Below are 27,272 nucleotides of genomic sequence, written 5' to 3'. Positions count from 1 at the left end.
CTCTTCATATGCACCAGGTGGGCGATCTGCTCCCATCCCGAGCACCGGAGCCCAGGAGAATAAATACTTCCGCAGGTGCCAGCTCGCCGCTCACCAAAGGGCTGTGGGGCTCAGTGTGTGTCCGACGGGGGAGAGGACAGAGTCTGCCTCAGACGACGGCAGACAATCAACACCATTCAACTGATGTCTACAGGAGTCTCCGGCGCATCCCCATGTGAGCCTGTCACATGCCTGCTGCACAGCCCAGTCCCGGCGTCACGTCCTGCCGGAGCCAAGGGCTCAGCCCGCGCCCAGGGGCCAAGCCCAGCGCCCCACGGCAGCCTTACCGTCCTCACCTGCGGGGCGGCGGGTAGAGGGAGGGCGCGGAGCCCTGCTGGCTGGCCACGATGGCCGTGGAGGACAGACCTGCGGGGAGAGGGGGGGTAAGCGGCCAGGCCAGGAGCGGGGTTCACACCGCCCAGCACTTCCCGGGACCCGCAGGGCTCTCACCTGTTGCATAGGGCAGGTTGTACTGCGCCGGCAGCAGCGAGTACCCGAGGTGGTGGTGGTGGTGGTGCGTGGAGAGCAGGCGCTGAGATGGTGAGGTCCGGGGCCGCTCTGCGCTCCTCTCCCCACCGCCGGCTCCTCCAATGCTGCTGCAGCTCCCGCTGCCCCCTACCACCCCGCAGCCGCTGCGGTCCCTCTCCTGAGCTGTCTTCTCGCTTATCTGTGGGGGAGAAAGCAGCGGGCGCTGAGGGATGGGGGTATGCAGGGCTTCCCTCTACCAGGGCTGCCCTGATGGCACAGCATCCCCATCTCCCTCGCTCACAGGGTGCACTCAGCACTGAGCAGAGTGAGGGGAAGGATGGTGAGAGTCACCAGCAGGTCTCAGCCCAGCAGCTCCTCCCTGCCCCAGAGCAGGGGCTGCCTCAGAGGCCCCCTGTTCCCCACTCAGAGAGGAGCTGCCTGGTGGCCCTACATTGCTGCAGGACGTGAACAGCCCTTGCATTCTGCCCCTCCACCCACCAGCTGCAGAGCTGAGTCCCTCCCTGGAGCAGCCCTGCATGAAGGTTTGGCTCATCCACTCCAAAAAGTTCTGGGTTGTGGGATTACCCTACAGCCCCAGACTTCCTACAGCAGGAGCTCCTCCAGGCTGCAGGCACCTTCCGGAAGCTCCTGCGAGCTAGGCAAAGCTGCAGACTCTCACCGTGGGTGATTTGCTCTTGTAGTGGCTGGCATGTTGCTGCAGGATGTCCAGGGCCTTGGACTCAGAGCTGGACTTACAGCTGACACTGGGGCTGGCGCGAGACTTGTCGCTGTCATCACTCCCAGATGCCTTGCTCCCGTAGGGCGAGAAGGAATAGCTGGAGGGAAGGTACGAGCCTGCGGGGGAAAGGCAGCAGTCAGGGCACGGGGAGGAGAGGTGTGCTGCTCTGTACCGAGCTGTGCCCACATTCCAGTGAGTGAAACAGAGACCCCAGACATCACTCCCCTGTGCCCCACCCGCTGGCTCCTGGAGCGTGGTCACCAATATCACCACGGGTCTGGGCCGGGACACAGGCACGGCTGCCCCTGAGATGGCCGTGGCTTCCTACCTGGGTAGTTCTGCATCATGACGGTGGGCATGGCCCGGTAGCTGGGGTGGTTGGGGTCGTACGACTGGCTGTAGGAGTAGCCGTGCATGTAGGGGATGTAGGACTGGTGCTGCGTGAGGGGGGAAGACACAGGGACGTGGACACTGGGCCTGGGGTCCTTCCCCACCATGCGAGCTTCCTCAGTGGGGGTCAGTTTGCACTCGGAGCTCGTGCTCTCCTTCCCATCCTCCTTGGACACCACTTCTTTGCTTCGATTTCTTTCCTCCTTCAACTTTCTGTCCCGCTCCTCCTTCCATCGCTCATCCTCCGTCTTGATGTCCGAGTACTTTGCTGGGTAAACGTAGGTCCACATCCGGGGCTCTGCTTCCTGCAAGAACCACACCCAGGTCAGGGCAGCTGCCTCCCTCCCCCCCCAGCCCCGTGTGTCCCCATACCACTGGGCACTGGGAAGAGAGCAGCACAGCAATCACCCCTTCCCCAGGTTCTCCATGTTCCCCTCGGTGGCCCCCAGCCATGGAAAATCATGGAGTCCCTTCACGATGGGAACAAGCCCTGGACCAGAGGACAACGCGCGTTTTCTGCAGTGACAGCCCTGGAAAACACACGGGGAAAGCCCACCAAATGGGCAGTGGGCTGACATTACCTGTCTGTACCAGAGCACAGGGTCCACCTCTGCCTGCCGACCGCACTCAGAGCCTCCCTTTGTCTCTGCGGTCTCCTTGCCAAGGTGGCCGGCCTCGCTCAGCTTCACCTTCAGCCCCTCGGCCACTTGGCTGCCTGACAGCTTGGACGAGTCCTCCAGCTTGGGGATGATGACGGATTTGGCCATGTCAGCACCTCCCTGCTCCTTGGCCTTGCTCAGCCCTGACTTGACAAGGTCGGTGAGGCTGGGGGCCTTGGTGAGCGTCGGGGGCATGGGCGGCTTTTGCTTCCACTCCTCCTTGAGAGCCGCCTCCCGCTCCTTCATGCCGAGCTCTGCCTTCTTCTCCAGCCCTCTCTGCTGCTGCTGCTCCAGGCTCTGCCTCTGCTTCTGCTGCTCTTCATACTGCTGCCGGTAGGCAGGGTTGGTGCTCAGCAGGTGAGCGTGGTAGCCCTGCTCGTTGTAGCCATAGGGCGGCACGTAGGCGTACTGGTTGTAGTAGAGGGACTGCATGTACATGTTGGGACGCTGCTGGATGACAGAGGGCTGCTGGCTGGAGCTGCCCAGCTCTGCCTTTTTCTCTTCAACGCCCTCGCTCTTCACCTTCACCTCTGGGCTCTCCTGCTCCTCGTCCTTCTTCAGCTTCAAGGCTTGTGTCTCGGCCGCAGCCTGGCTGCTGGGGTTCAAGGGCCCCGGGCTTGCCTGAGGGTAGCCAGGGGAATAGTAGGTTTCGAAGCCTTGGTAATAGGGAGACTCTTTGCTCTGAGGTTGTGGGGGGAAAAGAGCTTTTTTGGCTCCATCCTTGACAAGCTGCTCTGGATCCTTTGCCTTCACACTCTCCAGCTTGCCCTCGCCGTCTTCCCCGGCATCAGAGATGTCCGAGTAGGCCGGGCTGTTGGTTTTTACTGAGCTTGCTTCCGCCCCATTCTGGGTGACGACGTGCAGCGGGGTCATGGGCTGGGCAGGGTTGGCGTTCTCCAGCCTGCTGGCACCACCGATGGAGGGGCTTGGGGCATTGTCGGTGAAGCTGTAGATTTTATCCGCCTCAGCCTTGATGCTAGCAAGCCGACTCTGGTGGGGGTCGGAGGAGCCGTTCAGCAGTCCCTCGCTTTTCGTCCCGAGGTCGCTCGTTTCCCCCCGGAACGGGCTCTTCCCTTCCTCCGCCCTACACACCTTGCCAGGAGTCAGAGGGTTTTCTACCTCCTTGGGCTCCTTCTTCTTCTTATCTTTCTTTTTCTTCTCCTTGGAAGGGGTGAGGGCAGGGTTGACCGTGAAGGGCTCTCCCATCACCGTAGGTTTGGGCTGGATGGGTTTGAGCTGGGGGCTGCTCGGCATGGTCTGAACCACTGTGGTGGTGAGGCCCGTGGAGGACCCGGGGCTGGCTGCGGTGAGGGTGGCCGTCTGGAAGGTGTAAATAGGCTGCGGGGGAATGGCAGGGGCAATGGGTCTGGCAGACTTCAAGCTTTTGGAAGGCATCTTCTCCTGCTTAGCACCAGATGCCTTCTTGGACTTGTCTTTATCCACGCACCTCTTCTCCAGCGTGTCGAAGCCGTCGTTGCTCGTCTCATCGGCCACCGAGGGACCATCCTCGGAGCCGTCGTTAGACAGGGCACCGGGGTCAGTGTCTCCTTCCCCTGCCAGCTTCTTCTTGCTGGGGACCTTGGCGCTGAACTTGCTGGATGGGGAGGGACTGTGGGGCTCCATCAAGCGGACCTTGGGGGTGGCCGAGCGCGCAGGCGAAAGCGAGCCCTTCTGTGACACGGAGGCACCGTTGCAGCTCCCGACGTCGGCGTGCAGGGAGGGCTCCTCGCCGTACTCGCTGTCCACGTCGGCCTCCAGCTTGCTGTCATCGTCCGTGTGCGCATGGGCCTGGTGATACTTCAGTCCATTGATGTGCTTGTACTTCTTGTTGCAGTTGGGGTGGGGACAGTCGATGAGGATGGGAGAGGGGCAGTTGCGGTCGAGGACAGCTGGCTCCACCTTGACCGTGGTGGGGGGCACAGCTGCCGAGCCCATCGAGTTCGTGCGGATGCGTTTGCTGCCCTTGGAGTCCTCCGAGCTGGAGTTGAGCTCCATGTCGGAGAGGGGTTTGCTCTTCCGCTTAGTGACGGACGAGGGGCTGGCCTTCACGTCTTCCGCCGTGCCGCTGGGCGGTGTGCGGTGGTCCGAGGAGTTCTGGCTCCCGCGGCGCCCTTTGCTGTTCGCTCCTGCCCGGGTCTTGCTGCTGTTGCTGGTCCCTTTGCTGTCCGAGGCGGCGGCCGTCTCGTTCACAGGTGTGTTGCTATTGGGACGCATGCGCTTGCCTCGGCCCCGGCCGTTGCGCATCTCCAGGTCGCTGGTGGGAGAGTCACAGAACCTGCAGAGAGAAGGACGGGGGGTTACTGTGCCACGGCCCCACCATGCTTCCACGTGTGGGTTTGATCCCTGTGCCCGGGCGAGGCGGGCCGGGAGCTGCTCAACCCAGCCCTGTGCTTACCGGGGAGGTGCCCAGTCGTGTTGCGTGCAGTCCAGCAGCGTCCCCACGTACGTCTTGTTCCTCCAGGTCACGTTGACCACCAGCATACCTGCAAGGCAAGGGGACAGGGTCACCGCTCTCCCTTCCCTGGACACTGGGCAACAGGGGAAGGGGCGTTTATGTCTCACGCTCTGGGGGGGACAGAGGGCTCCCAGTGCATCTCAAGAGCCTGCAGTGGGGGAAGCAACCTGCACAGAGTAACTACCACAAGGCCCTGCTGTGGCTGCAAACCCCATGTCCCCAAGGAGGGGGCGTGACTGCCACTAGATGGCAAGCTGAGCCCGGCATCACCGCCATGTGGGCTCAGGGTGGTGATGGGAACTGGGGCTTTCTTTGGTGAAAGATTCATCTGCTGCTTTGCCTGGCTCCTGTGCTTCTTTCTCGGGGTCTTCTGCAGCATCCCACGGCTCTTCCCATTGCTGCAAGCAGGGAAGGCCCAGTGTGCATCTAGCCGGCGAGCCCACCCGATGCTAGCACCTTCTGCAAGCTGCAAGAGCAGATAAGCAAGTGACTGCACTGCATATTCTGAGGCCGTTAGCAGAGTGAAACTCAAGTGGGTATTTCCTCCCAGCAATGGACTGCTCTGATTACTGCATAACTAATTTGACCAGGAGCAGAGTCCATTGTGCTGAGTACATTTATCTGAGCAAGGTAAAACTTGGAAGATAGAAATCTCATTTAGAAGGGCAGACCAGTGCATCTAGATATACGGCCGCACAGCCCTGGAAGATGAATGGAGCCCAGGGAGCCCACAACAGCTGTGCCTGAAGCACATTTGTAAATCTCGGGCCGTGGCCTCGCTCAGAAGGTGCCAGCAGCCAGCTGCAGGCTTTGGAAGGACAACGTCAGAAATGGAGAGGTGCTCACGCAGCTGTGGCCCCCGAGAGATGAAAGACAGAGTGCTGGCACGGGCTGTTCCTTCCTCCCTGCACAGCAGCAAGCCCTCTGCCATGCTCCAGCCTATATTTAACCTGCTGCAACCAATCATCCCAAATCCCCTCCTAATCCGCCGCCAATAACCCAGGACAATTTAAAGCACAAGGATGGATGCTAAGCAGCTTTTTTCACCCGCTGTCCCCTGCGGGTGCTCTGGGACGCGAGGGCAGGCAGCAATGCCCTGCGCTCAGCATTGGAGGGTAATGTGTCACCGATGTCCCAGCAGTCCCTTAGCCTCCGTCCTTGGCTGGAAAAGCCCTTGGAGGTGATGAGCTCTGCACCAAGCAGCCGAGCACAGTGCTTTCTGCGCTCCTTGGGAGGGCTGGAGCTGCAGCACTGTGCAGCCAACCCCACCTGCTTTCATGGGGAAGTACCACGTGCTGATGTCACTGCAGCAGGGCGCAGAGAGGGGGATGAATGGAGGGTGACACTGCCAGGCTGCTCCCAAGGAAGGCGGCAGTGGTTTGGATGCAAAGTGCTGCACAGTGAGGAAACCCTGCAAGAGTGCGTGCAGACAAAGAGGTGAGCGTGGCGGTGCAGAGCACCCTGCTGGCCAAGCTCCTGTTTTGGAGCAGCTGGGCTGCCTTCCTCCAGAAATCAGTCTGAGGAGACAGGAGCTGGGCACTGCAGTGGGGTATCTGTTTGCTGGGACAGATCCAGGCTGAAGCTTTGCGTGCGAGGAAGGTTTAATTTCCAGCACAGCCAGCACATCAGCTCCCTAATTAGAGCAGTGCTCAGCTCCCAGCCCTGCTGGCTCTCCCCTACGGACACAGGCAGCTTCAACTCCTTCTGCCTCTGATGTTCAAGGGCTGAACAAGCGGCTCCATCGCACGCAGAGCATCCCCATCCCACTGAGACGCTGCCATCCAGAAGCTCCCATGCTAGACAGAACAGCTGTGGAGAGCTCTGCTACCTCGCTGTTAACCTGCAGGTGCAGGAGCCTTCTGCAAGGCAACAGGACTACACCCAGGTGCATTCTCACCATGAGGAACAGTCTGCCACAAACCATGGGATGGGATTCTTCGGCTCAATGCGTCCTCCTGGAGAAGGGAGGCAGAGAAACCAACACCAAGCGCGCTCCCACAAAGCGTGGCACAGCAGATTGCAGCTCAAGAGCCTCCTTGTAAACAAGCCCTTTAATCCAGGCAAGGCGGTGAGGGCGGGAGCCCAGCTGCTATCACCTAGGGCAGCGACGTACACGCCTCAGGCAGCTCGACACCAGCAACAGTCCTGTCTGGAGCAGAATATTGCTCACCTGTTGATAAAACTGCCTTCATACAAAGCTGACAGATGCTGAAATAAACAGTGCTTTGAGAGTGATAAGCAGTGCATTAGCTCTGCTCGAGCTCCCTGCCTCCCTGCCTCCCTGCACTGTCAAGCATCCTGCCAGCCAATATTAGATCTGAAGCAGCCACGCTGCGGGAGTACCAGGAAATTATGCATGATAAAGCCCCTCTCCTCTCTGCTAGAGTGTGAGCAGCTGCTTCGCTCCCAGGGCTGCTGCTTCCCCAGCTGGGGCGCATCAGGACAGCAGCACCCAAGAGGGGATGTCCCTTGCCCGGTGGTTTCTGTCATGCTGTGCCATGTTGCTCGATGCTCCGAAGCTTTGAATCCCAAACGCTGGCTTGTTGGGGCTGCAAACAGCACCGTTGTGTGGTTTGGGTCTGGTCACTGCTCTGGGTGAGCGCAGCAAGGACGTGACACCCTGCTGGTGACACTGGCGAGCAGGATGGAGGAGAGCCGGGAGCTAATGAGGCAGCAAGTGGAGTGATGCTCTCTAGTATAATTAGATCAGTTAATAGTTCCTGCAGATCGAAATCACACCTAACAGAATTAGGGAAACTGCCAAGGCAGCTGCTCCTGAGAAAGGCATTTAACAACGCACGTTCCCTGCGCAAGATGGGCTCGGTGAAGGGGAATTGAGGTGTCACCATTGTGGCAGTGGGACAGCACACAGAAGCAGGGGCCACTGCTGGGGACAGAGGAGGAAGCTGGGTGTGACTGTGGGACGTGTCGGTCAAGGCAGAAGAACATCAAGAGACTCGTGGGAGCACCATCGCAGTTGGGATGGCTTTCCTTGTCCTTCTCAGGATGCAGGATTACTGGTGGGCCTTGGCTTTGTGACGCCTTCACCCTGATTTCCTGGCCATGAGGACAACCCTGAGACCATTTTCTACAAAAAGGGAGCCACACTGCCTTCCTCTGCATAACCAAGCCCTTCCAAGCAAGGCTCTGCATCCTCAGTCGCAAGGCAAACCCACTGGAAGGGGATGAATCCAAATATCCCTCTGCTCTAGGCCTGGGGACAGGCTCCAGCCATGCTCCAGCATGGCCCCCAACCCAGCACCACTGCCCCGGGAGCAAGACACCAGGCAGGACACCAGAGAGCCGCTTTCACCCTGAGCTTCCAGGTGCACAGAGCTGAGCAGGCGGTGTGCTGCTCCTACAGGGGCCGACAGATGTGGCGGACTGGAAGCAACCAGGGGAAATGGTGAGATTTGTATTCTGCGTGACAGGAGTGCAGGGCTCGCTGTAAAAGCCATCGCTCCTGACAGCAGGAGCCAAGCGGCAGGCAGCGGAGGCAGGCAGAGAAGGATCTCCACACAAGTTCATTGAATTACTGCAGACTAAAAATAGGCGAGCCACAGGAAAGGCAGCGCGCCTCTGAGGCAGGGGCTGAAGACAGGGCTGCACACCAAGGGGTGATGCGGACAGACAGGCGGACAGGCTGCGGAGCTTGGCTGGAACAACGTGGGAAAGCAGCAGCAGAGCTGCTTCCTCAGAGGACTGGAGCCCCACACAGTGCTCAGCGCTCAGCCACCCTGTGAGCGAGCAGAGTGCACTGCTTGCGCTTCGACCCCTCCTGGCTAAGCAAGGGGTCTGTTTGCTCCTCTGCCTCCCGTCGGGGTGTTTGATCCTCCTTGCACGTGCAGCACGCACCTCTTCTGATGCCCATCCTTCAAAAAATTAACGGAAGGTCCATCTCTCATCACCACCGCCCCTGGGGGTTTGACAGAAACCAGAGCCCTGGGGTATTATAGACTGCAGCCTGTGGCCAAGGGAGTCACGCAGGACCCCAGACCCCGGTGGTGCTACCGCCATGCAGCGCTCTCCCTGCTGGCTTCCTGGTACAGCCCTGGGGCAAGCAGAGCAGCAGCTGCTTCCCAAGTGTTGATGCACACGGCTGTATCCCTACCAGCCAAGACAAGGGTCCCCTGGGCCCGATTTTACAGCACGTGGCATTCTCCTGCCTTGGGAGCAGCAGAAAGCACACGCTCAGCTCCCTGCTAGCTACATTCAGATGGGTTTTTCCACAGCAAGCAGAAGGGAACACAGGAGGGTGGGAGGTCCCACCCAGCTCTGGGTGCCCCATCCTCTGCCACCTCTGCCCTCCCGGGCTCAGCTGAAGCCAGACACAACCGCGAGGAGTTCACCTCAGGCCTCCAGAAGCAGAACCCTCCCATGTCCCCGAAGAGGCTGGAGGGAAGGCCGGGTTCCAGCGCTCGCTGTGCTCCGCTGAGCCACCTATTCATCCTTGTGTTTCTTGGCAGAGCCCCAAAAGCAACTCAAACCCATCAAAGGGGCTGGGAAAGCAAAGCAAGCTGTGTGCAGATGAGACGAGCTCCAGCGGAAAAAGGTTCGATTGGCTTGGCAGAAGAGACGAGAGCCTGATCTCCTGTCGAGTCTATTTTGAAAGCTCCGCCGGGGTTTTTTAATCCAGCAGGAGATTGCTGCTGCCTCCCAGGGTTTGAGCGCTTTTGTGACAGACCTGCAGGTTGCCAAGCAGAAATGAAGTCAACTCTGTCGAGTTCCCGTTCGGGCTGGCGTGGCCTCTCCTCTGGCACCTCCAGGAGCAAGTCAGCTCTTGCAGAAAGGCAGGGAAATGGCAGCTGAGATTTTCGCCCACTGTCTGGGCGACGGGCTAACGCAGCTCACAGGCTGACGCAAGTTTTGGCCTGCCATTCCCTCCGCCGCACAGCCCGCGAGCTGCTCCCACACAGCTCCTCTGTCCCGACCACCCAAATTGCAGCACAACGCCCTGGAAGCGCCAAGGCACGGGGACAGAGGAAGAAAAGGATCACCACAGCTCTTTGAACGGGAATGCCGGAGAGCAGAAAGCCGCCACTTACCGTCCTCCGTCTCCTGCCAGACGATGCCCTCCAGGTTGACGCTGGTGCCGGGCTCGCAGGGCCCCAGGCACTCGGGCTCGGTGGCCAGCGCCACGTCGCAGGTGTTGACACCGACGGAGCGGGTGCGCACCATGATCTGCTCACACGGCGACGAGATGTCGTTGTTGACCACGGGGACGAGGAGGTGCAAGGGCAGCACAGCGGGCGTGGAGACCGGAGATTCCATCTGTGGGGAAGGAGAAGCGTGTTGATCACAACAAGCACCAACAGGCAGCCGTGCTTTGGAGAGCCTCGGAAGCTTCCAGTGCCCAACAGAGGACAGGACCTTGTCGGTCTCTCCCACCCCGGCACGCCCGTACCCACGAAACCCTCAAAAGCTTTGGAGGGGGGTGGGTCCTTCTGCAGGAGAGATCTGCAGAAGCGGGTGCCAAGTTCCTTCCCTAACCGCTTCTGCTGGTGCCATCTGGCCCGGTCAGCACGGCTCTGGGCTGCTGCTCTGATGCGCAGGCACTCGATGGCTTTGGACCCGATGGCTCATTAGAAAAAAACGACAGGCTTCTGCTCGACTGGCAGGACAGGCCCAACGAGCAGCGGGCTCCGTGCGGTCCCATGAAAGCCAACATCCTCCTCCTCCCACATCCACCCCGTGACCATCCCAAGACACACGTCCAGACCATATCCCCCTTCTCCAGGCAAAAATCAGATCCCAAACACCAACCATTCTGCCCTCCTCCTTCATGTCACAGGCAGAGTTGGGCTTGGACACGCCAGGCGTAACTGCCACACAGATCTGCAGTGCTTTGGGGCTGGCTGCTCATCCCCTGCTCGTCTCCTCTCGCACAGTATTTTATGATCTTGATAAGGCACCAAGCAGACTCAAAACAGAAGCAGGCTGAGAATTATCACCGAGTGCTGCCCTACGTTTCGGTTTCAATCAGCTGAGGGTCTCTGGAGCATCCAGCCCAGAGACTCCTTGCACCAGGAGCTCACACCACACAACTCCCTGTCCCACACACTACTGCACATCGGTGCATCCCATGCACCCAAACAAGGATGTTTGCAGTGAGCTGCAAAGCCTCTCCAAATCCTCAGCAATGCAAAGCATCTGACAAAGCATCCGGCATCCCATCAGCATGTGTCCTGTGGGATGCCAGGAGGTTTTGGCTATAGGGACCTCACCAGCAGACACCTCAGTCCCCTAAGCCCAGCCTGCACTCTCAGTGACTGCAGGGATGAGATGCTCCAAGGAGGCAGCAGGGTCCTGGCGGGGCTCAAGGAAGCAAACTCAAACCACACACCAAGTGTTCCGAATCTGAGCAAGTCCCCTGCAAGAAAAGCCATGGCAAGGAACAGGAGGGATGCTTGGCTTTGGGCTGCTTGTTTGTGCATGCAGGGGAGAGGAAGGGCACCTGTGGGTTTTGAAACTGTTCGGCTTCCTTCCACTTTGCAACAGAAACCACAGTGCAGCACAGGAGCGTTTAATTACAGTTCCAGCTCTGCTAATTATCGCTCGGTCACATTTGTAATCTGCATTACGCCACAGTGCATAATAAGCAGCTCACTGCGATCTCTCTAATAAGCGAGGAGGCTTTATGGGATTTCATATTTCACCCTGCACTGGAACAAACACAGCCTCATTTATCAGCCATCAGGAAAAGGGGCGCTTGTCTGCTCCCACCAAGAGCTCGGGAGCAAAAAGGAGCGTGGGGAGGTGGGCATGGGGATGTGACCTGGCGTGGGGAGCTGGGTATGGGGATATGGCTGAGCTGGAAGAAGAAGAGGTCAGATCGGCCCCTGAATTCCCCCTGCTGCACATCTCTTATCTCCTGGTGCTGCAGCCTTCCCTCCTTCTGCTTCACTGGGGTGAAGAGATGTGCCTGCTGAGGCCGAGGGACCAGCGTGGGACCAGCGTGGGGTGGCACAGAATCAGGCCCCTGTGAGGCCTGCTGTGTGAAATAACGGCACGCAGTGCTCCCATCCCACGCACAGCGAGGCCCTGATGCTGCCGTGCCCTGCCCTATGGGGCCAGCTGCTGCTGCCGTGGGAGATGTGGGACCCAAGCTCCCATGGCGGCATAAGATCATTTAATTCTGCTGCTTGCCATTAGCTGGGGTATGCAGAGGCAGCGTGCGTGCCCTCTAGCAGGAGCTGGGCAGGACGACGTTTCCCATGCCGCTGCCCCTGCAGCGAGCTCCCTACTGAAAGCCCTTTGTGTCCGCGCGGAGGTTTTCCCATCACGAGGAACGTGCGCCCGCCGCCGCCGAGGACAGAGGTGGAACGCAGCCAAGGCTGGTGAGCAGCGGCAGCGCCTGGGAACAGCAGCTCTGCCATCACACTGTCAGCATGGGGACGCTAAGGGAGGAGAGGGCGGCACGTCAGTATTGCTGCTCTGCCCGATGCCAACCTCTAAAGCACCTTGCTTCGGGCAGAGTTGCGCCAGGACCAGCAGTTATGAATTTTCTCACTCGTTCCCAATAATCTAAGTCATCCGGGCGTGAAATTCTGAGCGATGAAAGCCAACAGGTGCAAAAGCCTTGTGTTTGGGAGCTCTGATAGCGCCCAGCTCCGTCACCATGTCACCATCCCATGGCACACACTGAATGCCACCTCCCTGGGGTGGGATAAACATGTGCAGCTCCAGCTGGCAGCTTCAGTGGGTGCCTCCAAGCCCGACAGCACAGCCCCCAGGTGCCCTGCTCAGCGCTGGCTGACATCATGCCAGAGGGCGGTGGGGCTTATCTCAGTGCTGGCAGCACTTGGGGATCAGCGTGCCTTTGATCAAAGCAGGGACAGTGCCCAGGACAGACGTGGCACCCAGTCACCCGCTCCAGCCATTTACAGGATTATCAGAGCAGCTCTAGCAAAAGAAAGCAAGCAAAAAAAAAGGTGTTTTCTATTGGAGAGGGGCAGCATAGAGCAAAGACAGGGGATGGGAGTGTGAGGAGGAACGGGGAAAGAGAAATCCCAGACATCGATCTCCTGATGGGGAGATGCAAGTCCAAAAGACCTCAATGCTGCAGCTCCTTGAAGGCGTGCCAACAGACACCACAAAACCCAGCTGAAGGACACAGGACTCCAGGCAGCCGTGCCAGAGCCCGCCCCAAAACCCAAATCCACACACCCTCAATGCATGTGGGACAAACTGGCTGAGAACTCCTGCAGGGCCCATCCTTCTCGGAGGGAGACTTCTGAGCTCTGCTGCTTCAGGGAGGTCAGGAGGACACGCTGATCCTACATCATCCTTTGGAGGTGGGGAGAACCCAACTGTTTCCCATACACCTCCATCAGGATGAGCACCCACCAACCACAGCGCACGGCTGACACGAGGTGCCGGGGGCAGGCACTCAGCTGGAAGACAGCACGGCTCTGTGTGCTTCCTTTGCCTTTCTTTCATCTTTCTCCTGAATTTTCCAGCCTAAATCCTGATCCCATGCTCAGCCCCCAGCAGCTCGCACCATGGCACGGCCACGCAGCACACAGAGTGGCATGCGAGCTGGGAGCATTAATTATTAAGTCACTTGATTAATTAATGATGCTCCTGCGAGCACAAAGTCCTGCACATTCAAAGTTCTCTTTGGAAAGCTGTGGCATTTATAGGACAGCCAGTGGAGGCAGAGCTCGGGATTTGGGAACGGCGTCGGTGTAGGATGACTGCAAAAGCCAGGCACCTGGCTCCTGGGTGCAGGAGGATGAACAGGAATGGCTCAGCGCACCCAGTGCCCTCACTTGCCTCAGTCCCAGGGTGCCCCAGCCACGGATGTAGGAGAAATGCAGCAAACCCATCTGGCGGGTGCAGAGACGCAGAAAACAGGAGTGCTGCACATGCTCAGCATAGCCGGGTGTTCAGGGCTCCTGGAGAGGCTCCATTCCAGGGTGAGAGAGACGTATTTCAGATGCGATAAGCAGCAAAGTCTAGAAGGAGTTTCAGATCTATTTATCCCTCAGGCAAGAGAAGACATCTTCCTTCCATCTCTTTAATATTAAAGACCTGTTTTGGTATGATTTCCACGTCTTAGCCCTCGCAGGCTGCACGTTTAGGAAGCTGCCCGCTTGGCTCTTATCTCCTCTTCTTTGTAGGTTTTGCTCGAGTTGCCAGGAGAGATGCTCGTGGTTTGCAGTCACAAAGCCAGCTCTGTCTGACGGCTGATGGGGAGATTGCAGGCGGGGAGGCAGCGAGGAGCCAGCCAAAGAGCAGCATGGTACGTGCCAGCAGGGCAGGCAGGAAGACAGCACCCCACATAACCTGCATCGGGGAGGGGACCAACACGTTCCCTGCTGCAGAGCTGCCCCCACTGCACTTCCAAGCAATGCAGAAAAGCATCCTTGAGTGCTGCTCCATGAGCTCCTCTGGACCGCAGCAAGCTTAGAGCTGAGATCCAAGAGGAATCTGAAATCCCCAGGGGTGGGAACAGGGGGACGGCGACACCACCCAGCCCCGGGGCTTTCCTCCAACCCCAGGAAGGGTCCTACACTCTGACCTTGCAGTTCTCAGCCTGCACACAGAGATAGATGTCACCAAATCTTGGCTAGCTAGCCGTGGAACAAAGCCCAGTGCTCAGGGCAAAACAGCAGCCTGGGTTATGCTTGAGCAAATTTCATAGCTAGCATCCCTAAAATAAAGCAAATGCGCTGTTAGAGAAAGCATCTGCTTTATTCCCCAGGGCTCTCCATGCCACACACTGAGCTGCAAGGGACAGTTCCTCCCAAAGAAACACTACAGGTTCAGTGCTTAGTGTGCAGGTTGGGCATCCCATGTTGTTCAATTCAACCCTTGTCACTTCTGCCCTTACAATGTAGGGACCCTATGGCACCGTGGCCCCAGGGTCCTACGTGCTTGCATCACAGCCTTTGGCTCCTAAACTGGGATTTTGTTGCAAATTTGGCTTCTCTGGATGAGGGAACCAGAAATAAAAGGCCAAGAGAACTGGGACAGCAGATACCCTCCTGAGAATGGCACGAAGAGATTCCCAAAGAGAGGATTCCCCATTATTTAGAGGATAGACTCTGGTCTGCAGAGGAAAAAATAAACATTTCTGCCTCCAAATTCCTGCAGAAAACCCACCTAACCTCCAGCTCCTCTCCCTGAAAACACAGAGACAGCATGTGTACCCCCACCCTGCCAACTTCAGCCATCCAGAAACGTGTAGCTGGATCCACTGGTAGAGGTTCCAGCTATCAGAGGCAGGAAATGCAGGGAAGGCTGCGTGGATGGGGTTCTTGCCTATAGTGGGGACTGGGGCTGGGAAGTGGGGTGCTGGCCAGGATCAGCGGGTCAGCAGGATGCCCTGTGGGTGGGCAGGGTGGCTGGGGTTAGCTTTTGTCTAGCAGATGCAGGAGGAGAGGCCACAGTGCCTGCCAGAGCATCACCGTGTTTTTGTACGGGGGCAAGAAGAGAGAGAGCTACGAGGCTGGAGAATGCTCTGGAGCACGGAGGCTGCAGCCACATCTTGTTTTAATTGCATCAGCAATCACTAAGCAATTAATGGCAGGGAGTAGGAGGAGCAGGGCAGCAGGAGACAGAAAGGCACACAGCAAGTAGGGAGAAACAATTTGCTCTTTCTCTGAGGAGAGCAGCACCGTTTACATCCACTGCGCCCTGCTCCCAGAGCACCTCTTGTGCCATACCCAGGGAGTAGAAGCGGCTCGCCGCCCTCCCAAAGCGGTCACTGCAGAACACTGGCTCAGGGATGGACAAGCAGGAGCCAACCACTGTCCTGGGAAGCGCAGCCCGGATGCCAGAAGCCGCCCCGACCACTTCTAACCAGATGCAAACACTTCAGCAGCGCGGCCAAGCTGACCATGGGCCCCTTTCACCCAGCAGTCCCAGCTTACGGGGATCGGGGCGCCTCGGAGATTGTGCCGGGTCACGGCACGCCGAGCTGTGCAGAAGGCTGCAGTGAAGGAGAGGCGGGAAGCGGTGATTGATGTGGACGATGTGCCATTCCAGGTCACATATCGACAGGAGCCGTGCCTCCTCGTGGGCGGCGAGCCAGCCCGATTATCTGTCATATGCTGCAAGACGCAGTGCCAGCAGCCCGGCCGAGATCACCCAGCTTGTTTGTAATAAGAAAATACAAACCCTCGGATGCAGGCAGCCAGCTTTTGTTCAAGCCTTCACTTGCCCTGGAAGGTGAGCGAGCACAGCAGGCTGTGTTAAAGCACGCAATGCCTGCAGGCTGATCCTCCCTCGTGCTCCTCAAAGAGCGATGGAGAGCAGTGAGCAGGAGCGCTTCCAGAGGGAAGGACGTGAGCTTTCCTGGGAGCCAACGCTCTGTTAACCCTTCTTCTTGCTTCTCTTCTGCTGCGGAATCCTCAGATGCGAACCCTCGGCACACGGTGCCATTTTGTGTCCTGCAAGGGAGCACCAGAGCCTTTCTGCCTCTTGGGATCAGAAGTGGGGAAAAAGGTTTGTGGTGCTTGTTTGACAACCCCGGCGAGCAAGCGTAATGCAAATCTTAGTGCTTGCAAAGCGTATTTCATCTGGAGTTTGAAAAGAGAGAAACCAAATTACATGGAACAGAAAGTCAAGGAATGAAGGCTGCAGGTTTCAGAAGAGCTCACTGGTTTTTGCTCCCTTGGGTTCTGCAAGTGCCTTAGAGGACGCCCATTTTCCAAGGGTGGATGTTCAGAGCTGCTCAAACGAAGGCATATCGTAACCCACACATCCATCCTGGTCACCTACGGAAATACGGACTGAAAGAACAGCGTCACCCTGGGTTTGGATTGCATCAATAGGCTGGAGGACCCAAATGGTCAACGCGCCATCATCACTGTCATTCAGAGCAAAGCCACTGAGGAAAGAGTCGAGGGTTTGTGTACAGACAGCCAAGCACGCCCAAGGCAAAAGCTTTATCCCAGAGTTCCAGCCCACACTGTCCGGCACAGGCAGAGCAGAAGCAATGCCAACAAAAGCTCCGTAAGGCTCCTGGAAAGGCTGCAGCCTCAGCTGACCTCCATCTAAATAACAAATCTTCACCTGCGACTTCAAACGACACGGCACGCCGGGAACCTGCCATTAGGTAATTAGGAACCTGAATTTTTACACCCAAGATCCAGCACCGCAGGTCATGCTGCAGTCGAGCCACCCACGGCATCAGGCCTGGCACTGGAAGAAAATGGGAGCAGGAGCTCGAGGATGTGGGAAGAGAAATAAAAGCTTGGCTTTGGGAGCCGGGCTTTGTCCCAGCAGGGCTTGCGTGCTAGAAGTTTAAGAAGGGGTTTGTTTGCTGACAGCTTAAAGGATTTGAGGGAAGGATTAACCATGGCTTTGCTGATGAGAGAAGCAGTGGCAAACTCGGAGCAATCCCATGCACATGGGGAGAAGCTGGAGGAGGATGGGGAAAGGGGGATGAGCCGAACCACAGGGCCGGACTGCTTTGTGCAGTAAGCTCAACTGGGAGCCACTCTTCCCAGCGTTAACAACCTTCATCTGGTGCCAGAAGATACAGGGAAAGCCTAAGGAGAGCCAGGCCCAGGGTCTCACCTACATGCTGGGATAGAGCCCAGCTCGTTCAGGTGCCCAAACGGCAAGCATTTACAGACAAATCAAGCTCACACTCAGCAGGACCCACAAGAGATAACGGCAGGAGGCAGATCTGCTCCAGGCAGTGGGACATGCAACTGGAGGGCTTCCTTCCAGCACAAGATGTCCGTCACTGAGCACCACAGGGCTCAAACAGATGCAGCCGATCGATGGGCTTGTCTGGCAGGCTGGAGCCCAGAGCCAAGGACGTGCTCCGGCTAATCCAGGCGCTTGAGCCATCGCGGCCGCCAGGCAAACAGGCACGGCCCCCTTAAAAGAAGGCATCGCCAGCACAGATTTAGCCGCAAGAGGGTGGGGAGATCGCTGAGCTCCAAGCCACAGGCTGAATCTTATCTGCTGCTTTAATACCTATCAGTGTTGATACAGATTAAAGGATTAGGCAGGATTACCGAAGGCAACCCCCCCTCCGGCCCCAGGCGGTGAGGCTGGGCATGGGTGCGGTGCTCGCATTCCCCTCCTGCGCCCACAGCCCTCAGGGAAGCAGCCTCCCAAAATGTGGCGAGGAACCTTGCAAGAGCAGTGCAGGGAGCCAGGCTGGGCTCTCCAGGAGGCAGAGGAAAGCTCTGGAACACCGGCAGGCATCGTTTTGTTCTCCCCGAGGTTGCCTACCAACATGGAACTGGTGGCATCACTGCTGCGAGAAACCATCCCACCCATCCATCCACCATCCCTTCCCTAGCCCAAAGCTCTCTTACCAACACATTTGGGCAGCCTAGGGAGGCCGCCTGCTTAAAACCAGCTTTTTTCTTGCTGCTCGGCGTAGCTTTTAATTGGATCACTCCCTGACCCAGTTCCCCACATGGCTGCACAAACCCTCCAGCATCAGTGTGGGAGGATGCACCAGGACGCCTCCTGCAAACGCCGATGGCCACATCGAACAGCTCCCGCACCCGAGCTGCAAAGAGAAGTTTCCCATTTTCAAATAGATGCCTGCATTCTAACATAGCTGCTTTCATGTGTGTGGCTACAGTGGGAGACCTACCGACAAGCGGTAAAGGAGCGTTCCAACTGGGCTGCTTCCCTTACCACACAATCTCCATTGCAGTGCCGCTGCACTGAGCACCATCTTCAGCATCAGCTGGTGCCCATCCAAAGGTCTTTGCAAAAAGTCTGAGATGTGAGGGAAAGAACCCTGCGTGACTTTCCAGAGCAAAGCTGAACTTCCCTGGGTTGCACACACGAGCCAAAAGCAGTGCCCTTGTCACCCAGCACTGCAAAAAAGCAGCTCCACTGCAAGCTCTGCTAGAGCAGCTGTCTTCCTCCCAGCAAAACACCGCCAGGCTACAAGACCATCAAGACCTGCATGACTGGACTTTAGAAAAAAGAATAGGGGAAAAAACAAAACAAAACAAATGAGCAACATAACATCGAGATTTCCATTTCAGTCCAGAAAAAACAAACAGCGTTTGTCCCCCCGCCCAGGAAGGCACGAGCTGCAGAAGCTTGCCGGGTGCGTGCCAACAGCAATAAATCTGGGATGGAGCTGTGCTGCAGCCCGGCGCCAGGACAGATCCATCAGCCCTACAAATTCTTGGCCCGGACCAAAAAGCAGCTCCCTCCCTCCAGCCCTGCTGGGCCGAATGCCAGCTGGGTCCCCCAGTGACCCTACTGGGCCAGGCTCCCCATCCCACAAAACTGCCCATGGGGTCGATAACCACAGAATCAGTGAGAGTATTCCAGCCAAAAACGGGACAGATGGGCTATTCCCACCAGGAATAACCCCAGGTGCAAATCACGGACCCTAAGGTTTGATGGGACACGAGTACCTCCAGCCAAGGGGTTCAGAGTTAAGTCCTACAAGTATCCTTTTCTCCACAGCACCTTAAAAATGGATTGCTTTGGATGACTGCAAATAGAAGTGAAGAGGTGTCCATCAGGAGAAGCAGAGCGTGGTGCAACGTCAGCACATGTCAGGAGAGTGCGTTGTGCTTCTTCCAGCAGAGCCAGCTCCGTCCCCATGAAGCATATGGCATCACAAACATATTTTGCTTCCCGGGTGCACAATTTGGGAGCACACACGCCGTGTATCACCTACATGTCTCATCAGGGAAGGAGCAGAGCTCCTTGTCACTGCGCAGGAGTTGTCAAAGTCACAGCACAGGGACGTGTGATGTGTAGGGGAAACACTGCCAGAAGGAACACAACAAAGGGGGCAGAATTGAGGCTGCTGCGCTCAGCTTTACGCTCTTCCTCCCAGGTGCCAAGAGCCCACCTACTGCTCAGATGGCTTTTCACTCCACACTTCAAGGATGAGCTGCATCCCGCTGCCTCCTCGGCACCCACCAAGCAGAGACAAACTCCCTGGGGACCCATGGCCCTGTAAGCCCTGGGAGCTCGAGAGCCTTCCTACAGCTGCCCGCCTCACTCACCCACAACTCTGCTACGCAAGGAATTCCTGAGAGCAGAACTTTGTCCCAAGCAAAGATTATTTTTGGCAGGCTTATCAGAACAGTTCTTGCTCCCTTAACCTCTTGGATAAGAGCGTGCTTAGAACAGTCCAGATGTTGGAGCACCAGTGAAACAAAAAGAAATGGTACAACACAACCCATGATAAAAACACACAACGAAAACACACAGAAGCAACAGCAGCACAGTCAGAGCCCGAAATGAGAAGCTCGAGCTGAAAAGAGGGAAGTTATGGGGAACTCAAAGTTACGGGGTGGAGATGAACCTCCCATCCCAGCAAAGCACTGCTCTGAGCAAGGGGTCACCTCTTAGGCTGCTCCAAAACCCATCACCCAAAGCGATCCTCCAACACTCTGAATCGCACAACGTTTCCCACTGCTACCAACAGATTCCCAAACAAATCCAATCTGTGCAACCCCTACAGCAGCGATTACTGTAAATTAAGCAATCTTCTCCTCCCAGGCCGGCGCTGGCCATCTCCAGTAGATCTGGGACAACTTTCATCAGCTGCTCCCAGAGGACTGCAGCTGCCAGCAAGCCTCCAGCGCTTTGAAGCAGGCTTATTTTCTTGTTCTCCTCACCCAGAAGCACTAACACGATCCGATTAAACGGGCCACATGAAACCCAACCCACCCACACTTCTCCCCCATTTCTGCCCTTTCCATTCATCGGCAGCCTCAGCGCAACACGGGTTCGTCAAATTTCTCCGCTTTCCTTAAATTCTTCTGCCAAGTTCTGATTAAAATCCTTCTAAGTGGTTTTCTCTTGATTCCATTTCCTAGAACCGAGAAGTAAAGCAGTCCTGAGCACGGCACTGAGTGCCAGCGTTAATAGCCGCCGACGCAGCCGGGCCATCTCGGTCTCCCACGCAGGCTCGTTAGGATCAATGGGAAATTGAAAGCAATTCTCTTCCCATCTCCCCTATCAGACCACCAGCTCCCAGAGGAGGTTGGGTTTTAATAGCCCTGCTCGTACCACGCTCGGATCGCTGTCAGTGTGGGCATGTTTCACGCTGCACCACCGCTGTGGCTATCGCTTCAGTGCTGAGTTTGAAACGCCGATGGACAACGCCTTTCTCCGTCCTCTTCTCCCTCGACCCGAGGGCTCCTGCACACTGCCTATGGAGGCAATTGCAATGGGAACCCCAGAACACTTCACTCAAACCAGAAAATCCAGCACCTGCCCTCTCCACCCTGTCCTCCACACCTGAAGGGCCCCACAGGGAGAGGCACTACTGCCATCAGTCCCCAAACCCCATTTTCAATTCCGCAAGTACCCTTGGAGACCACTGAATCCACCTGTGGGAAGGCTCACCCACATGTGGGTCTGAGCCCCCACCCATCAGGTTCTCCATCAGGGAAGACCTCCCTTCTCTGGTTGCAGGGCAGAGCTAAGAGGAGTGGAGGCTGTGAGTCCTGTGCTGGGATCCACCAACCCCACGCAGACCATGGGCACACGTGGGCACACTGGAGGGCAGCTCCACATGCAGCTTTCCTCATGCCAGGCCTGCGGCTCATCTCCCAGCAGTTACAGAATGCTCTGCTCATGGCTGTAGTGTTTTTTCCTCCAAAGGGACACACAGAGGCCTTCTTGCACAGGTCCGCCCTAACAGCTCCCTTCACCCTCATACACAAAGTGTAGTATTAATAGCCGGCCTGAAAGACCATAAAACACCAAATATCTGAAGAGTTCCTGTGCCTTGAAATGTAAGCTAAGCAAAAAAAGAAAAAAAGCAGCCTTCCTGTTAGCAAACGGCTGTGATATATATACACACGCTTGCTTTCCTCCCTTCCAAGCCACAGAAGAGCAAACAGCACTCGAAGCTCTGCAACGCCGCTCTCCCTACAAGGCATCCTACAGACGTGCAGGTCTCCCTGCACCAGGATGGCATCCGCCAGCTCTGGCTGATCACTTCGTTTCCACCTCAAAGAGCTCGCTGGCACCTCGCCACGCTCCCCTCACTGGATCCTTTCCAGCCCTCAGAAGCAACCTGCCCAGCCTCAATCCTCCGCCCTGCCCTCGTTCCCTTCTGCCAAGCCCCGCTCTGGGCTCAGCTCACCGGGGTGAGGGGGATGAGCAGGGCTGCTCCCAGCTGGAAGCGGAGATGGAGGCGAGCGGGACTGTGCTCGTTTGCATAGCACCTGGGAAAAATCACAGCACGGCATTTACATCGCTAATTGGGGGAGCAAGCTTCCTGGAACAAGATTGCTTTCTGGCACAGGGAAGGGAAGAAAAATAAAAAAAAGAAAAAAAAGGAGAAACACACACAGACACAAAAAGCCTAACCACCATTTGTAGCTGCGACTCCACCTGCAGCACCTGCTGGCACCAGGCGTGCATCCCGCCGCATTTGGTGGCATGCCATTCCTCTCCCACCAGCACGCCCACACACAACCCAGTGTCACCCTCAAAAGCCCCAGGTGTGTTTATTGCCACCCCTCAGCTCCCTGCACAGCCCCAGGCAGGGCCAAGTAACAGGGACAGCAATACCTCCAGCAGACACTGCCATCAGAAACAGCACATCAGCAGGCTGCAGACACCTCTCTGTCCTTTCAAAGCCCAGCCAGCCAGCCAGTGCATGCCCGTGGCGTTACAGGGATGCTCTGAAGCTGTACTTATGGAAGGGCTCCAGCTCCAGCCCTAAGTGCCCACAGCAGAGCACGGTGACCACAAAGAGGACGAGCAATCCTGCGCACCAAGGCAGCCTGGAAAGGCACAGGGAGGGCCAGCAGAGTGCTGGGCATGGTGGGCTGCCAGGTGGAGTGGCAGATTTGCTCATTAGTGGATTATTTCTGGCACACTCCCCGTGCATCAGCTCCCCAGAAGGGCTGTAAGAGCAGCTCACGGTTTTGAAGCCTTCGAGGCTGCAAGGCGCTGGAGACGTCGGCGAATCTTCCTTTAAAGAAATCTCGCTCAGCCAGATAAATGGTGCTGTGTAGCAGGGGTCATTAGGCTAATAGGCAGCCACTGTCAGCCTGGAAGCAAGGCAACAGACACAAGAGAATCCACCAAAGCCAGTTAGCCTCACCATCTGACCCATCTAAAGCAGCCACCATCTGCCAAGGAGTCTCCTTTGGTGGAGAAGCCGGGCAGGTGGGTGAGCACGCAGGGGCACGTGGCGGCCACATCTCTGGCCACTGTGAGGCTGGGGAGACACGGAGCGCACAACACCACGCATTTATGGCTTCTCCCAGCCAAGGAAGCGCCGTGAGCCCGGTGCAAAGTCCCTCAACGGGGAGCAGTTCCCCCTCCCGCACACTCCTCGTTCCTGCATTGTCATTCCACTCTCGTGCTTGGCAAACAGGAGCGGGTTGCTCGGCGGTGCTTGTGCCGCCGTGTCCTTGACAGGGAGCCGCTGGCCTCGGCTTCCAGAGCACTGGGGAATTGCACCGTGAGATGGAGACGGGGCTGCCCTGCGAATCAGCTCTTAAATTGGAGCCGGTGATGCAAAGGAGCTGTGCATGGAAGCTAACGCAGCCCCTAACCGGTCCTTCAGCTGTGCCCTGTGGGAAACCCAGCAGGAGGAGACACGATTTCCCCTGCTCTGCTACAATGCCTTGCGAAGTGGGATCAGCTGAAGCTCCCAGACTGCTAGCAGCCTTCAGAAAGAAAAAAAAACAAAAAGCACACACATATAAATAACCTCTCAGCAGGAGCCAAAACTCAGAGCCTAACCCCATGGTTTTAAGTGAACAAGTCCAATTTCCTCCTTTGTAGCTCTTGACACATGTTGGCTGCGTGCCCCCTCCTCGCCTTGTTCCTGCAGCAGAAGGCTCTGCACTGCGGGTCAGGGGACGATAAGGAAATGAGCAGTGTAATTTCCAAGGCCTCCAAAGGCAGCCCTGTCAGCAGCTCCGGAGGCGGCTTACTCGAGCATGGCTGGAGAAAGGAAACCGCGGCGAGAAGAGGCGGCAGCTGCGCCGTGCGCTCCCTGGCTGCCCTTGGCTCGGCCCCGGCTGGGGCTGCCAAGCTGCCGATCCCTGGAAAGAGCTGGAGCAAGGGTGGGAAGCCTCAGCCATGAGCACCTCGGAGTGTTGGGTTTGGACGCCCTGCGTGCCCTAAAACCACGGTGAAAAAGGAGAGAGGGGATGGACACAGACCGCTCCGCAGCGCCTGTAAAGCACCTGGCCATTTCCTTCTAGGGGTGTCCTTTGCTTCAGCCCTGAGAAGAGCAAAGCCACAATGGGCGCTGCCCATCACCACCCCCGTGGCACTGGGGTCGGAATCTGATGCTGAAGCACGAGGCTGGGGCTGGGCACACAATGCCTCATCCCTGCTTGGCCATATCTGCTTGCAAATCCACCATCTCGAGCCCATTCATCCTCACCACAAAGCAGCCTGGGCTTTGCTGAACCCCCGCATGGTGCAGCAGTGAGCCAAGAAAAACAATAATTTTTAGGTAAGAAGGCCACTCTGGGCTTTTTTTTTTTTTTTTTTTTTTTTTTTTTTGCAAGAGTGGAACTGGTGGGACTCCAGCTCCTACTGCCAGGGGGACATGCACCAAGACCTCAGTGGGGTACAGATGGGCACAAGGGCTCCAAGGGCTCCTCCAAGCTTCAGGCAGAGAAGCTGCCCAGGTAGTTCTGCATCACGGCAAAAGAGCTGCCCACACAGGAGGAAATACCAAAACCTGAAATGGTGCATGGAGCTGGAAGTTCCAAGCACTGTGAACCTGCTGTGCTATCCACTAGCAAAGAAGACAAACAAGAAGATGAGTGCCAGGGCGGAGATGAGACAGAGCAGAGGCACAGTTTGGATCCCCTTACCATGTCCCCTCACCCTCAGATCAGCACCAGCACGCTCAGAGCAAAGCTACACTGACTTCAGGAGAGAGAACATGGGATGAAAACGCAGCAATGGCATCCGCAGGGGAACAAACAAGGCCTTCTGCCCAAAACTGCAGCGCACGTGATGCAGAGAAGGTTTTGTGCAGAACCAAGCCTCCAGCAGCTCCTGTTTGCCTTTTCCTTGTTTGCAGCAGCGTCACATCTGGACAATCATCAGGGAAAGAAAAAAAAAGAAAGAAAAAAACCACCTCCTCCTGCTGAACAAGCTCTCAATCAAAACAAAGCCGCAGCAGCAGCCAAGAGCTGGGAGGCTCTTTTGTTTAATGCTTAACATCCCCTGGCTGGCCAGCACCGCTGCTCCCCCCAAATGCTGCACCTCAGCAGCTGGGCCACGTGCAAGGCTCAGCACAAGGCTCCATGCAGGAACTGAGCCCCCTTCCTGTCCCCCACATCTCTGCTGAGGATGCAGCAGGGACTCACAGACCAAGTTAAAGGAGGGCAGGGGAGCTCGGCAAGAGGTGGCTGCATGCAGGGGGATCCCTACCCCTCGTTTTTCCCCCTCTCTTCCTCCCCAGATGGGAATCGGCCTCAGAGCCTCCTCAAGCTGAAGAGGTTGCCCCACACAAGTGCCCAATGGGCTTCTCCTCCACAAGCCCAACTTGCAGCCATTCGAATCCATCATGCAAAAGAGCATCTGCTCCTCTTCCCAGCATCATTCACCTGGGTTTCGGTGCTGGGAGGGACATGAAATAGCACACCTTCTCCACACCACTCCTTAATTTCACAAGCTTCAGCTGATGGCCCCACAGGCCTGTTTTCCTGACTGACCCTAGAGCCACTCACTCCATTCCCTGTTCTCTCCCCCAGCCTTCTGCCTGTATTTTCATAGCTCTATGCTCTACTTTCGCAGACATTTCCCCATTCTTGCAGACATCAGCAGCTCTCCCCATTCTCCCCCCCCCGGTGTCCAAAATCTGCAAGTCAGAACCAGAGAGGAAACACATCAGCTTCCACATCGCCAACCACAAATCCAATCCTGCACACCTCCCCAGTGCAGGAACACGGCGCCACCGGCACAAAGGGGCTTCGGTAGGCATGAGCACACAGAGCTGTGCATCCGAGGGCACCCAGACCACTGCTCAGGCTCTCAGACAGATCAGGCACACTCTGCCACTGCAACCCACAGGGCTCCTGGAATTGAATTGCAGGGTGTGCCCATATGCTGCTCCTGCCCAGCCACAGCACCAGTGCCACGCAGCAGCAGAGGAGAAATGCACGAGAACCACCCACAGCAGGGCAGTGGCCACAGGCTGACTGTTGCTGCAAGCTGGGCAAAGCCCACACCCCACGCACCTGTGCAGATCCCACATTTACCAGCACACGAAGGTCTCCTCATCAGCAAACGATGCAAGGGAAAAAAGAAGTTCTTGGGGAACCACAGGCAGCTCTGACACACACAGCAAGGCCGCTGTGGCTGACAACAGGCTGGAAGCCCACAGTGCCCACTGTGCCAGGAGCCGGAGGAGGCACAGAGCTACGCATCCCTCCGGGCTCCTCCTGCTGGGCCGTAGGGACCAGGGAAGTTCACAGGAGCCACTCCTGCTCCTTCACCACACGCAGCAGCACGTTGCAGAGCGCAACAACCTCTGGCACTGCCACCGCTCCTTCGCAGCCTGAACCTTCCTTACCTTCTCCGATTTGACCTTTTTCAGCTGCCGGCACTCTCCTTCCCCATCCTCCAGCTCTGACTTAACTCCCAAGGGGTTGAGCGCAGCTCCTGTGTCAATAGCTATACTCCCAAGCTGCTCGGTGGCAGCAGCAGGCTCCGTCCCCTGGCCACCATCGTACTGTCCCACCCTCACAGCCAGGGCCAGGGGCTGCAGCACACCAGGCTCCTTCTCCGTCGGAGCCCCCGCACCCTCACTCCTTTCCTTCTTGCTTTTGGACGAACCGCCCTCCTTGTCCTTCTTGGAGCCGGCCACGCTGCGAGATGCCTTGGCCGACTTCTCTGAGCCCTTGGGGGTGACGGCAGGCCCCAAACCCCCCGAGTTCGCGCCATCCCCAGAGCGTCCTTGAGCCTCCTTCTTGCCCCCAGATCCCTCACCGGCCGTGAACAAGGAGCTGCCCGGGGCCGGTTTGCCACTGTCCTTGCCGCTCTTGCTCCTTTTCGACTTGGATTTGCCCTCCTTGCCTTGCGGGCCCGGCACCGGGCTCACAAACTTGATGTTGTCAGGTAGGGTCGCCACCGCGTTGGGCGCCGGGAGCCCCACCTCCTTGGAGCCCGACATTTCCAACTTCTGCTGATCCTTCTCCAAATCAGCGTCCAGATCAATGATGAGATTCCCTACGCCAATGTCCCATTCATCCCCGCTGTCGTACGTCTCTACCGGGTTCGCATCGATTCCTTTCCCTCCGGAAGCTCCGCTGCTCAAGGACATCTTAGAGTTAACGGCCCCTCACGGTTCAAGGCTCTTCCCTGCCTCCTGCCCGGGGTCCGCAGCGCTACGACGTCCTCGGGCTGCCGGCGCTCGGGGTCTGCCCAGGTGACGGCATCGCTGCTGGAAGGGAGAGCAGAGAGAGGAGTTACATGTGGAGGATGGCACAGAGGGGCAGCCGCACCCAGCTCTTGCCCCACCGCCACCGCGCGCCCCAGCCGGCGACAGGGTGCGAGTCCCCTCGACCGTCCTCACGTCCCTGCAGCAGCAGGAGCCATCTGGCAGCGGTCCCTCGATCGATGCGAG

At 57.4% G+C, this 27,272-nt stretch overlaps 1 protein-coding gene across 1 annotated transcript; it reads right to left on the bottom strand.

Annotated features, from left to right (window-relative positions):
* Window positions 1-331: 331 nt before the first annotated feature.
* ZNF609 (zinc finger protein 609) lies at window positions 332-26,969 on the bottom strand (the record flags this gene model as incomplete). Its single annotated transcript, XM_079540757.1, has 8 exons — window positions 332-405; window positions 490-706; window positions 1,187-1,362; window positions 1,575-1,941; window positions 2,218-4,570; window positions 4,691-4,778; window positions 9,796-10,021; window positions 26,220-26,969. 8 exons carry the CDS (start codon window positions 26,967-26,969, stop codon window positions 332-334), a joined length of 4,251 nt encoding a protein of 1,416 aa, XP_079396883.1.
* Window positions 26,970-27,272: the final 303 nt, after the last annotated feature.

The sequence above is a fragment of the Tetrao urogallus genome (genome assembly GCF_951394365.1).
Source record: "Tetrao urogallus genome assembly, chromosome: 11".
NCBI lineage: Eukaryota > Metazoa > Chordata > Aves > Galliformes > Phasianidae > Tetrao > Tetrao urogallus.
Note: the sequence above shows the minus strand (reverse complement) of the source record. Positions and strands in the feature narration are given on the sequence as shown.